Source organism: Salmo salar, chromosome ssa07 (assembly GCF_905237065.1).
Source record: "Salmo salar chromosome ssa07, Ssal_v3.1, whole genome shotgun sequence".
NCBI classification, from domain to species: Eukaryota; Metazoa; Chordata; class Actinopteri; order Salmoniformes; family Salmonidae; genus Salmo; species Salmo salar.
In genome coordinates, this window is record NC_059448.1 from 61,570,823 (window position 1) to 61,582,891 (window position 12,069).

General features: G+C 58.7%; 1 protein-coding gene across 1 annotated transcript in view; it reads right to left on the bottom strand.

Annotated features, from left to right (window-relative positions):
• Nucleotides 1-12,069, bottom strand: part of LOC106609815 (thyrotropin-releasing hormone-degrading ectoenzyme) — a 436,096-nt gene that overhangs the window by 25,599 nt on the left and 398,428 nt on the right. Inside the window, 2 exon segments of the mRNA XM_045722407.1 lie at nucleotides 5,582-5,673; nucleotides 5,676-5,728. Of these exon segments, the coding sequence (XP_045578363.1) occupies nucleotides 5,582-5,673; nucleotides 5,676-5,728 (145 nt within the window).

Sequence of the window (12,069 nt, forward strand, 5' to 3'; positions counted from 1 at the left end):
CAGTGTAATTCTCAAGAGGTTTTGATATTTCAACATAAAAAAGCTGACTCTTGTTATCAAGGACAACTGCCTCGAGGGAAGGATTGACTCCAGACTGACTGTACCTTAGAATGTAACAGGAAGAGGGTAGAACGACCATCAGATGGCTAGGATAGGATTATGGATGTATCCCAGATGGCTAGGAGCTGTGTAGGGTTATGAATGTGTCCCAGATTACACTCCATTCCCTAGAAAGTGCACTACTTTCCACCAGAGCCTTTTGGACCCTTACCAACAGAAGTGCACTATAAAGGGAATAGGGATGCCATTTTGGGACACATAATATGATTGTGTTGGCTCTCCAAACCACACAGCAGGTGATGCCAAGGCTAATTTAACGTAGCGCCTCTCCTTCACGGTCCCTCACTGAAACCAAATCATGATTAACATTAGGGCCCAGCCTAGACACCACACACACACACACACACACACACACACACACACACACACACACACACACACACACACACACACACACACACACACACACACACACACACACACACACAGCTGTCCTACTAATTGAAGAGGACTATCCTCCTTCCTCATCCTAGTGGGAGGTGACAGCCTTCATGTTCCTGTTGTTCTCCATGTAAATCACCTCTCTGGGGCTGTGCCCTTTATAGTGCACTACCACCCACTAGGACTCTGGTCTAAAGTAGTGCACTATATAGGGAGTAGGGTGCAATTTGGGACGTAGGGTGGATCTCTGTATAGAACCATTCACTGCCAACACTGAGGGTTAACGCCACTCAGCTGAGTGGTGAACACTGAACACTCCTCCTCAGACTTGTGTGTGGGCTCTCTCTCTCTGCACCCAGCAGAGGCCTTGGTGGTCTGCCAAGAGAAGGCCACAACGCCAGGACATAAATAATCTCCTGCAGCTGTTTCTGTCCTCCATTATTCTCTTCAACATCTGCTTGGACAGACACGGGAAACAAATTAACACCAGTCCCAGAGGAGTGGGTGACCAACAGCTCTGACACTCTCCCTCCCTGACACTCTCCCTCCCTGACACTCTCCCTTCCTGACACTCTCCCTCCCTGACACTCTCCCTCCCTGACACTCTCCCTTCCTGACACTCTCCCTTCCTGACACTCTCCCTTCCTGACACAATCCCTCCCTCCCTTCCTGACACTCTCCCTCCCTGACACTCACCCTTCCTGACACAATCCCTCCCTCCCTCCCTGACACTCTCCCTCCCTGACACTCTCCCTCCCTGACACTCTCCCTTCCTGACACTCTCCCTTCCTGACACTCTCCCTTCCTGACACTCTCCCTTCCTGACACTCTCCCTTCCTGACACTCTCCCTTCCTGACACAATCCCTCCCTCCCTTCCTGACACTCTCCCTCCCTGACACTCACCCTTCCTGACACAATCCCTCCCTCCCTCCCTGACACTCTCCCTCCCTGACACTCTCCCTCCCTGACACTCTCCCTTCCTGACCTCTCCCTCCCTGACACTCACCCTTCCTGACACAATCCCTCCCTCCCTCCCTGACACTCTCCCTCCCTGACACTCTCCCTTCCTGACACTCTCCCTTCCTGACACTCTCCCTCCCTGACACTCTCCCTTCCTGACACTCTCCCTCCCTGACACTCACCCTTCCTGACACAATCCCTCCCTCCCTCCCTGACACTCTCCCTCCCTGACACTCTCCCTTCCTGACACTCTCCCTTCCTGACACTCTCCCTTCCTGACACTCTCCCTTCCTGACACAATCCCTCCCTCCCTTCCTGACACTCTCCCTCCCTGACACTCACCCTTCCTGACACAATCCCTCCCTCCCTCCCTGACACTCTCCCTTCCTGACACTCTCCCTTCCTGACACAATCCCTCCCTCCCTTCCTGATACTCTCCCTTCCTGACACTCTCCCTCCCTGACACTCACCCCTTCCTGACACAATCCCTCCCTCCCTTCCTGACACTCTCCCTCCCTGACACTCTCCCTTCCTGACACTCTCCCTCCCTGACACTCTCCCTCCCTGACACTCTCCCTCCCTGACACTCTCCCTCCCTGACACTCTCCCTCCCTGACACTCTCCCTTCCTGACACTCTCCATCCCTCCCTCCCTGACACAATCCCTCCCTCCCTCACACTCTCCCTTCCTGACACTCTCCATCCCTCCCTCCCTGACACAATCCCTCCCTCCCTCACACTCTCCCTTCCTGACACTCTCCATCCCTCCCTCCCTGACACAATCCCTCCCTCCCTCCCTCCCTCACACTCTCCCTTCCTGACACTCTCCCTACCTCCCTCCCACCCTCCATCCCTCCCTGACACTCTCCCTCCCTCCCTCCCTCCCTGACACTCTCCCTCCCTCCCTCCCTCCCTCCCTCCCTCCCTCCCTCCCTCCCTCCCTGACACAATCCCTCCCTCCCTGACAGTCTCCCTCCCTTCCTAACAGTCTTCCTCCCTCCCTGACACCCTCCCTCCCTTCCTAACACTCTCCCTCCCTCCCTGACACTCTCCCTCCCTGACACTCTCCCTCCCTCCCTGACACTCTCCCTCCCTCCCTCCCTGACACTCTCTCTCCCTCCCTGACACTCTCCCTCCCTCCCTCCCTGACACTCTCCCTCCCTCCCTCCCTGACACTCTCCCTCCCTCCCTCCCTCCCTGACACTCTCCCTCCCTCCCTCCCTCCCTCCCTCCCTCCCTCCCTCCCTCCCTCCCTCCCTCCCTCCCTCCCTCCCTCCCTCCCTCCCTCCCTCCCTCCCTCCATCCCTCCCTCCCTCCCTCCCTCCCTCCCTCCCTCCCTGACACAATCCCTCCCTCCCTGACAGTCTCCCTCCCTTCCCTAACAGTCTTCCTCCCTCCCTGACACCCCTCCCTCCCTTCCCTAACACTCTCCCTCCCTCCCTGACACTCTCCCTCCCTGACACTCTCCCTCCCTCCCTGACACTCTCCCTCCCTCCCTCCCTGACACTCTCTCTCCCTCCCTGACACTCTCCCTCCCTCCCTCCCTGACCTCTCCCTCCCTCCCTCCCTGACACTCTCCCTCCCTCACTGACACCCTGGAAAGTGGTACAGAGGACCCACTGGTGGAACAGAGGACCCACTGATGGGACAGAGGACCCACTGGTGGAACAGAGCACCCACTGGTGGAACAGAGGACCAACTGGTGGAACAGAGGACCCACTGGTGGAACAGAGGACCCACTGGTGGAACAGAGGACCCACTGGTGGGACAGAGGACCCACTGATGATAAAGCCTAGTAGAACTGTGTGAGTTGTCAGACTGACAAATGGACTGGACTTCACATTATTTGATAGATAAGACACCTCATTATGGTTTCACTTCAACAGGAGCAACAAACCATTTATAAGTCATTTAAAACCCATACATCAAGACCTCCAGACCTGTGCTGAGGCTCCGTGAGTGATCTAGTACATAGGGTTTATAGTGCTGGGGCTCAGTGGGTACATTAGTACATAGGGTTTATAGTGCTGGGGCTCAGTGGGTACATTAGTACATAGGGTTTATAGTGCTGGGGCTCAGTGGGTACATTAGTACATAGGGTTTATAGTGCTGGGGCTCAGTGGGTACATTAGTACATAGGGTTTATAGTGCTGGGGCTCAGTGGGTACATTAGTACATAGGGTTTATAGTGCTGGGGCTCAGTGGGTACATTAGTACATAGGGTTTATAGTGCTGGGGCTCAGTGGGTACATTAGTACATAGGGTTTATAGTGCTGGGGCTCAGTGGGTACATTAGTACATAGGGTTTATAGTGCTGGGGCTCAGTGGGTACATTAGTACATAGGGTTTATAGTGCTGGGGCTCAGTGGGTACATTAGTACATAGGGTTTATAGTGCTGGGGCTCAGTGGGTACATTAGTACATAGGGTTTATAGTGCTGGGGCTCAGTGGGTACATTAGTACATAGGGTTTATAGTGCTGGGGCTCAGTGGGTACATTAGTACATAGGGTTTATAGTGCTGGGGCTCAGTGGGTACATTAGTACATAGGGTTTATAGTGCTGGGGCTCAGTGGGTACATTAGTACATAGGGTTTATAGTGCTGGGGCTCAGTGGGTACATTAGTACATAGGGTTTATAGTGCTGGGGCTCAGTGGGTACATTAGTACATAGGGTTTATAGTGCTGGGGCTCAGTGGGTACATTAGTACATAGGGTTTATAGTGCTGGGGCTCAGTAGGTACATTAGTACATAGGGTTTATAGTGCTGGGCAGAAGCTCCTCAATACCCTGAACCCTGAACCCTGATCCACAGAAAGGTGCTGGGGGTCTTTAGAGAAGGTCTGAGATGGCACCAGCTGTACCAAACAGGCTGTAGTTGGAGGGTTATGGTCAGGGTTAGGATTAGGGTCAGAGGTTATAAACTACACTGAAGAGGCTGTAGTTGGAGGGTTATAGTCAGGGTTAGGATTAGGGTCAGAGGTTATAAACTACACTGAAGAGGTTGTAGTTGGAGGGTTATAGTCAGGGTTAGGATTAGGGTCAGAGGTTATAAACTACACTGAAGAGGCTGTAGTTGGAGGGTTATAGTCAGGGTTAGGATTAGGGTCAGAGGTTATAAACTACACTGAAGAGGCTGTAGTTGGAGGGTTATAGTCAGGGTTAGGATTAGGATCAGAGGTTATAAACTACACTGAAGAGGCTGTAGTTGGAGGGTTATGGTCAGGGTTAGGATTAGGGTCAGAGGTTATAAACTACACTGAAGAGGCTGTAGTTGGAGGGTTATAGTCAGGGTTAGGATTAGGGTCAGAGGTTATAAACTACACTGAAGAGGCTGTAGTTGGAGGGTTATGGTCAGGGTTAGGATTAGGGTCAGAGGTTATAAACTACACTGAAGAGGCTGTAGTTGGAGGGTTATGGTCAGGGTTAGGATTAGGGTCAGAGGTTATAAACTACACTGAAGAGGCTGTAGTTGGAGGGTTATGGTCAGGGTTAGGATTAGGGTCAGAGGTTATAAACTACACTGAAGAGGCTGTAGTTGGAGGGTTATGGTCAGGGTTAGGATTAGGGTCAGAGGTTATAAACTACACTGAAGAGGCTGTAGTTGGAGGGTTATAGTCAGGGTTAGGATTAGGGTCAGAGGTTATAAACTACACTGAAGAGGCTGTAGTTGGAGGGTTATAGTCAGGGTTAGGATTAGGGTCAGAGGTTATAAACTACACTGAAGAGGCTGTAGTTGGAGAGTTATGGTCAGGGTTTGGATTAGGGTCAGAGGTTATAAACTACACGGAAGAGGCTGTAGTCCTATGTGCAGTCTAGCAGCTTGGTTAGGGTCAGGGTCAGGGTTAGAGGTCAGAGGTTATAACCTACACTAAAGAAGCTGTGGTCCTCTGTGAAGTCCAGCAGCTTGGTTAGGGTCAAGGTTAGGGTTAGAGGTCAGGGTCAGAGGTTATAACCTACACTGAAAAGGCTGTGGTCCTCTGTGCGGTCCAGCAGCTTGATTAGGGTCAGGGTCATGTTTAGAGTTCATAGGTTATAACCTACACTGAAGAGGCTGTAGTCCTCTGTGCGGTCCAGCAGCTTGATTAGAGTCAGGGTTAGAGGTCAGAGGTTATAACCTACACTGAAGAGGCTGTAGTCCTCTGTGCGGTCCAGCAGCTTGTCCAGCTGGTAGAGGGAGCGGCTGGCAGCGTGCCAGGGCAGGAACTCTCTCCCTGGGGTAGGTAGCAGATGATCTGGAGGGGCACGTTCTGGGGTAGGTAGCCAGCCCTGGGCAGGAGAGGGGAGAGAGTATGTTAACTAAGCAATAAGGCCCGAGGGGGTGTGGTATATGGACAATATACCATGGCTAAGGGCTGTTCTTATGCACAACACAACATCAGGGAAGAGAAGAGATTTATAGGGCAAGTAGCCCACCCTGCGGATAGATAAATGGAAGAGGACCATATACCATATAAAATATGTACGACTAGAGAGTTCTGGGGCAGGTATCTCGACCTGCGGAGAAAGAGATAGGTAACATCCTCTAACACCGTAGGGGAAGGTTCTGTGGAGGGGAGGGGGAGAGAGAGAGGGAAGATTCTGTGGAGGGGAGGGGAGGGGAGGGAGAGGGAAGGTTCTGTGGAGGGGAGGGGAGGGAGGAGAGGGAAGGTTCTGTGGAGGGGAGGGGGAGAGAGAGAGGGAAGATTCTGTGGAGGGGAGGGGAGGGAGGGAGAGGGAAGGTTCTGTGGAGGGGAGGAGAGGAGAGGGAAGGTTCTGTGGAGGGGAGGGGAGGGGAGGAGAGGGAAGGTTCTGTGGAGGGGAGGAGAGGGAAGGTTCTGTGGAGGGGAGGGGAGGGGAGAGGGAAGGTTCTGTGGAGGGGAGGGGAGGGGAGGGGAGAGAGAGGGAAGGTTCTGTGGAGGGGAGGGGAGGGAGAGAGAGAGGGAAGGTTCTGTGGAGGGGAGGAGAGGGAAGGTTCTGTGGAGGGGAGGGGAGGGGAGGGGAGGGGAGGGGAGGGAGAGGGAAGGTTCTGTGGAGGGGAGGAGAGGGAAGGTTCTGTGGAGGGGAGGGGAGGGGAGGGGAGGGAGAGGGAAGGTTCTGTGGAGGGGAGGAGAGGGAAGGTTCTGTGGAGGGGAGGGGAGGGGAGAGGGAAGGTTCTGTGGAGGGGAGGGGAGGGGAGGGGAGGGAGGAGGGAGAGGGAAGGTTCTGTGGAGGGGAGGGGAGGGGAGGAAAGGGAAGGTTCTGTGGAGGGGAGGAGAGGGAAGGTTCTGTGGAGGGGAGGGGAGGGGAGGGAGAGAGAGGGAAGGTTCTGTGGAGGGGAGGGGAGGGGAGAGGGAAGGTTCTGTGGAGGGGAGGGGAGGGGAGGAAAGGGAAGGTTCTGTGGAGGGGAGGGGAGGGAGAGGGAAGGTTCTGTGGAGGGGAGGAGGGGAGGGGAGAGAGAGGGAAGGTTCTGTGGAGGGGAGGGGAGGGGAGGGAAGGTTCTGTGGAGGGGAGGGGAGAGAGAGGGAAGGTTCTGTGGAGGGAGGGGAGAGAGAGGGAAGGTTCTGTGGAGGGGAGGGGAGGGGAGGGGAGGGAAGGTTCTGTGGAGGGGAGGGGAGGGGAGGGGAGGGGAGGGGAGGGAAGGTTCTGTGGAGGGGAGGGGAGGGGAGGAAAGGGAAGGTTCTGTGGAGGGGAGGGAGGGGAGGGGAGAGAGAGGGAAGGTTCTGTGGAGGGGAGGGGAGAGAGAGGGAAGGTTCTCTGGAGGGGAGGGGGAGAGAGGGAAGGTTCTGTGGAGGGGAGGGGAGAGAGAGGGAAGGTTCTGTGGAGGGAGGGGAGGGGAGGGGAGAGAGACGGAAGGTTCTGTGGAGGGGAGGGGAGGGGAGAGAGAGGGAAGGTTCTCTGGAGGGGAGGGGAGGGGAGGAGAGGGAAGGTTCTTTGGAGGGGAGGGGAGGGGAGGTGAGGGAAGATTCTGTGGAGGGGAGGGGAGGGGAGAGAGAGGGAAGATTCTGTGGAGGGGAGGGAGGGGAGAGAGAGGGAAGGTTCTGTGGAGGGGAGGGGAGGGAGGGGAGGGAAGGTTCTGTGGAGGGGAGGGGAGAGAGGGAAGGTTCTGTGGAGGGGAGGGGAGGGAAGGTTCTGTGGAGGGGAGGGGAGGGGAGAGAGAGGGAAGGTTCTGTGGAGGGGAGGGGAGGGGAGAGAGAGGGAAGGTTCTGTGGAGGGGAGGGGAGGGGAGAGAGACGGAAGGTTCTGTGGAGGGGAGGGGAGAGAGAGGGAAGGTTCTGTGGAGGGGAGGGGAGGGGAGAGAGACGGAAGGTTCTGTGGAGGGGAGGGGAGAGAGAGGGAAGGTTCTGTGGAGGGAGGGGAGGGAAGGTTCTGTGGAGGGGAGGGGAGGGAGAGAGAGGGAAGGTTCTGTGGAGGGGAGGGGAGGGAGAGAGAGGGAAGGTTCTGTGGAGGGGAGGGGAGGGGAGGAGAGGGAAGGTTCTGTGGAGGGGAGGGGAGGGAGGGGAGAGAGAGGGAAGATTCTGTGGAGGGGAGGGGAGAGAGAGGGAAGGTTCTGTGGAGGGGAGGGGAGGGAGAGAGAGGGAAGGTTCTGTGGAGGGGAGGGGAGGGAGGAGAGAGGGAAGGTTCTGTGGAGGGGAGGGGAGGGGAGGGGAGGGAAGGTTCTGTGGAGGGGAGGGGAGGGGAGAGAGGGAAGATTCTGTGGAGGGGAGGGGAGAGAGAGGGAAGGTTCTGTGGAGGGGAGGGGAGGGGAGAGAGAGGGAAGGTTCTGTGGAGGGTAGGGGAGGAGAGGGAAGGTTCTGTGGAGGGGAGGGAGGGGAGGGGAGGGGAGAGGGAAGGTTCTGTGGAGGGGAGGGGAGGGGAGAGGGAAGGTTCTGTGGAGGGGAGGGGAGGGGAGGAGAGGGAAGGTTCTGTGGAGGGGAGGGGAGGGGAGAGAGAGGGAAGGTTCTGTGGAGGGGAGGGGAGGGGAGGGGAGGAGAGGGAAGGTTCTGTGGAGGGGAGGGGAGGGGAGGAAAGGGAAGGTTCTGTGGAGGGGAGGGAGGGGAGGGGAGAGAGAGGGAAGGTTCTGTGGAGGGGAGGAGAGGGAAGGTTCTGTGGAGGGGAGGGGAGGGGAGAGAGAGGGAAGGTTCTCTGGAGGGGAGGGGAGGGGAGGGGAGAGAGACGGAAGGTTCTGTGGAGGGGAGGGGAGGGGAGAGAGAGGGAAGGTTCTCTGGAGGGAGGGGAGGGGAGGAGAGGGAAGGTTCTTTGGAGGGGAGGGGAGGGGAGGTGAGGGAAGATTCTGTGGAGGGGAGGGGAGGGGAGAGAGAGGGAAGATTCTGTGGAGGGGAGGGGAGGGGAGAGAGAGGGAAGGTTCTGTGGAGGGGAGGAGGGGAGGGGAGGGAAGGTTCTGTGGAGGGGAGGGGAGAGAGGGAAGGTTCTGTGGAGGGGAGGGGAGGGAAGGTTCTGTGGAGGGGGGGGAGGGGAGAGAGAGGGAAGGTTCTGTGGAGGGGAGGGGAGGGGAGAGAGAGGGAAGGTTCTGTGGAGGGGAGGGGAGGGGAGAGAGACGGAAGGTTCTGTGGAGGGGAGGGGAGAGAGGGAAGGTTCTGTGGAGGGGAGGGGAGGGGAGAGAGACGGAAGGTTCTGTGGAGGGGAGGGGAGAGAGAGGGAAGGTTCTGTGGAGGGGAGGGGAGGGAAGGTTCTGTGGAGGGGAGGGAGGGGAGAGAGAGGGAAGGTTCTGTGGAGGGGAGGGGAGGGGAGAGAGAGGGAAGGTTCTGTGGAGGGGAGGGAGGGGAGGAGAGGGAAGGTTCTGTGGAGGGGAGGGGAGGGGAGGGGAGAGAGAGGGAAGATTCTGTGGAGGGGAGGGGAGAGAGAGGGAAGGTTCTGTGGAGGGGAGGGGAGGGGAGAGAGAGGGAAGGTTCTGTGGAGGGGAGGGGAGGGGAGGGGAGAGAGAGGGAAGGTTCTGTGGAGGGGAGGGGAGGGGAGGGGAGGGAAGGTTCTGTGGAGGGGAGGGGAGGGGAGAGAGAGGGAAGATTCTGTGGAGGGGAGGGGAGAGAGAGGGAAGGTTCTGTGGAGGGGAGGGGAGGGAGAGGGAAGGTTCTGTGGAGGGGAGGGGAGGAGAGGGAAGGTTCTGTGGAGGGGAGGGGAGGGAGAGAGGGAAGGTTATGTGGAGGGGAGGGGGAGGAGAGGGAAGGTTCTGTGGAGGGGAGGGGAGGGGAGAGAGAGGGAAGGTTCTGTGGAGGGGAGGGAGGGGAGGAGAGGGAAGGTTCTGTGGAGGGGAGGGGAGGGGAGGAAAGGGAAGGTTCTGTGGAGGGGAGGGGAGGGGAGAGAGAGGGAAGGTTCTGTGGAGGGGAGGAGAGGGAGGGGAGGGGAGGGGAGAGAGAGGGAAGGTTCTCTGGGGGAGGGGGAGAGAGGGAAGGTTCTGTGGAGGGGAGGGGAGGGGAGAGAGAGGGAAGGTTCTGTGGAGGGGAGGGGAGGGGAGAGAGAGGGAAGGTTCTGTGGAGGGGAGGGGAGGGGAGGAGAGGGAAGGTTCTGTGGAGGGAGAGGGGAGAGAGAGGAAGGTTCTGTGGAGGGGAGGGGAGGGAGAGAGAGGGAAGGTTCTGTGGAGGGGAGGGGAGAGAGAGGGAAGGTTCTGTGGAGGGGAGGGGAGGGAAGGTCTGTGGAGGGGAGAGAGGGAAGGTTCTGTGGAGGGGAGGGAGGGAGAGAGGGAAGGTTCTGTGGAGGGGAGGGGAGGGGAGAGAGAGGGAAGGTTCTGTGGAGGGGAGGGGAGGGGAGAGAGGGAAGGTTCTGTGGAGGGGAGGGGAGAGAGGGAAGGTTCTGTGGAGGGGAGGGGAGAGAGAGGGAAGGTTCTGTGGAGGGGAGGGAGGGGAGGGGAGAGAGAGGAAGGTTCTGTGGAGGGGAGGGGGAGGGAGGAGAGGGAAGGTTCTGTGGAGGGGAGGGGAGGGGGAGGGGAGGTAGGAGGGGAGAGAGAGGGAAGGTTCTGTGGAGGGGAGGGGAGAGAGAGGGAAGGTTCTGTGGAGGGGAGGGGAGGGGAGAGAGGGAAGGTTCTGTGGAGGGGAGGGGGGGAGAGAGGGAAGGTTCTGTGGAGGGGAGGGGAGGAGAGAGGGAAGGTTCTGTGGAGGGGAGGGAGGGGGAGAGGGAAGGTTCTGTGGAGGGGAGGGGAGGGGAGGAGAGGGAAGGTTCTGTGGAGGGAGGAGAGGGAAGGTTCTGTGGAGGGGAGGGGAGGAGGGAAGGTTCTGTGGAGGGGAGGGGAGGGGAGAGAGAGGGAAGGTTCTGTGGAGGGGAGGGAGAGAGAGAGGGAAGGTTCTGTGGAGGGGAGGGGAGGGAGAGAGGGAAGGTTCTGTGGAGGGGAGGGGAGAGAGAGGGAAGGTTCTGTGGAGGGGAGGGGAGGAGAGAGGAAGGTTCTGTGGAGGGGAGGGGAGAGAGAGGGAAGGTTCTGTGGAGGGGAGGGGAGAGAGAGGCGGAAGGTTCTGTGGAGGGGAGGGGAGAGAGAGGGAAGGTTCTGTGGAGGGGAGGAGGGAAGGTTCTGTGGAGGGGAGGGGAGGGGAGAGAGAGGGAAGGTTCTGTGGAGGGGAGGGGAGGGGAGAGAGAGGGAAGGTTCTGTGGAGGGGAGGGGAGGAGAGGGAAGGTTCTGTGGAGGGGAGGGAGGGGAGAGAGGGAAGATTCTGTGGAGGGGAGGGGGAGAGAGGGAAGGTTCTGTGGAGGGGAGGGGAGGGGAGAGAGAGGAAGGTTCTGTGGAGGGGAGGGGAGGGGAGGGGAGAGAGAGGGAAGGTTCTGTGGAGGGGAGGGGAGGAGGAGGGAAGGTTCTGTGGAGGGGAGGGGAGGGGAGAGAGAGGGAAGATTCTGTGGAGGGGAGGGGAGAGAGAGGGAAGGTTCTGTGGAGGGGAGGGGAGGGGAGAGAGAGGGAAGGTTCTGTGGAGGGGAGGGGAGGAGAGGGAAGGTTCTGTGGAGGGGAGGGGAGGGGAGGGGAGAGGGAAGGTTCTGTGGAGGGGAGGGGAGGGAGAGGGAAGGTTCTGTGGAGGGGAGGGGAGGGGAGGAGAGGGAAGGTTCTGTGGAGGGGAGGGAGGGGAGAGAGAGGGAAGGTTCTGTGGAGGGGAGGGGAGGGGAGGAGAGGGAAGGTTCTGTGGAGGGGAGGGGAGGAAAGGGAAGGTTCTGTGGAGGGGAGGGGGAGGGGAGAGAGAGGGAGGAGAGGGAAGGTTCTGTGGAGGGGAGGGGAGGAGAGGGAAGGTTCTCTGGAGGGGAGGGGGGAGAGGGAAGGTTCTGTGGAGGGGAGGGGAGGGGAGGGGAGAGACGGAAGGTTCTGTGGAGGGGAGGGGAGGGGAGAGAGAGGGAAGGTTCTCTGGAGGGGGGGAGGGGAGGAGAGGGAAGGTTCTGTGGAGGGGAGGGAGGGGAGAGAGAGGGAAGATTCTGTGGAGGGGAGGGGAGGGGAGAGAGGGAAGGTTCTGTGGAGGGGAGGGGAGGGGAGGGAGAGAGACGGAAGGTTCTGTGGAGGGGAGGGGAGAGAGGGAAGGTTCTGTGGAGGGGAGGGGAGGAGGGAAGGTTCTGTGGAGGGGAGGGGGGAGAGAGGGAAGGTTCTGTGGAGGGGAGGGGAGGGGAGGGGAGAGAGAGGGAAGGTTCTGTGGAGGGGAGGGGAGAGAGAGGGAAGGTTCTGTGGAGGGGAGGGGAGGGGAGAGAGAGGGAAG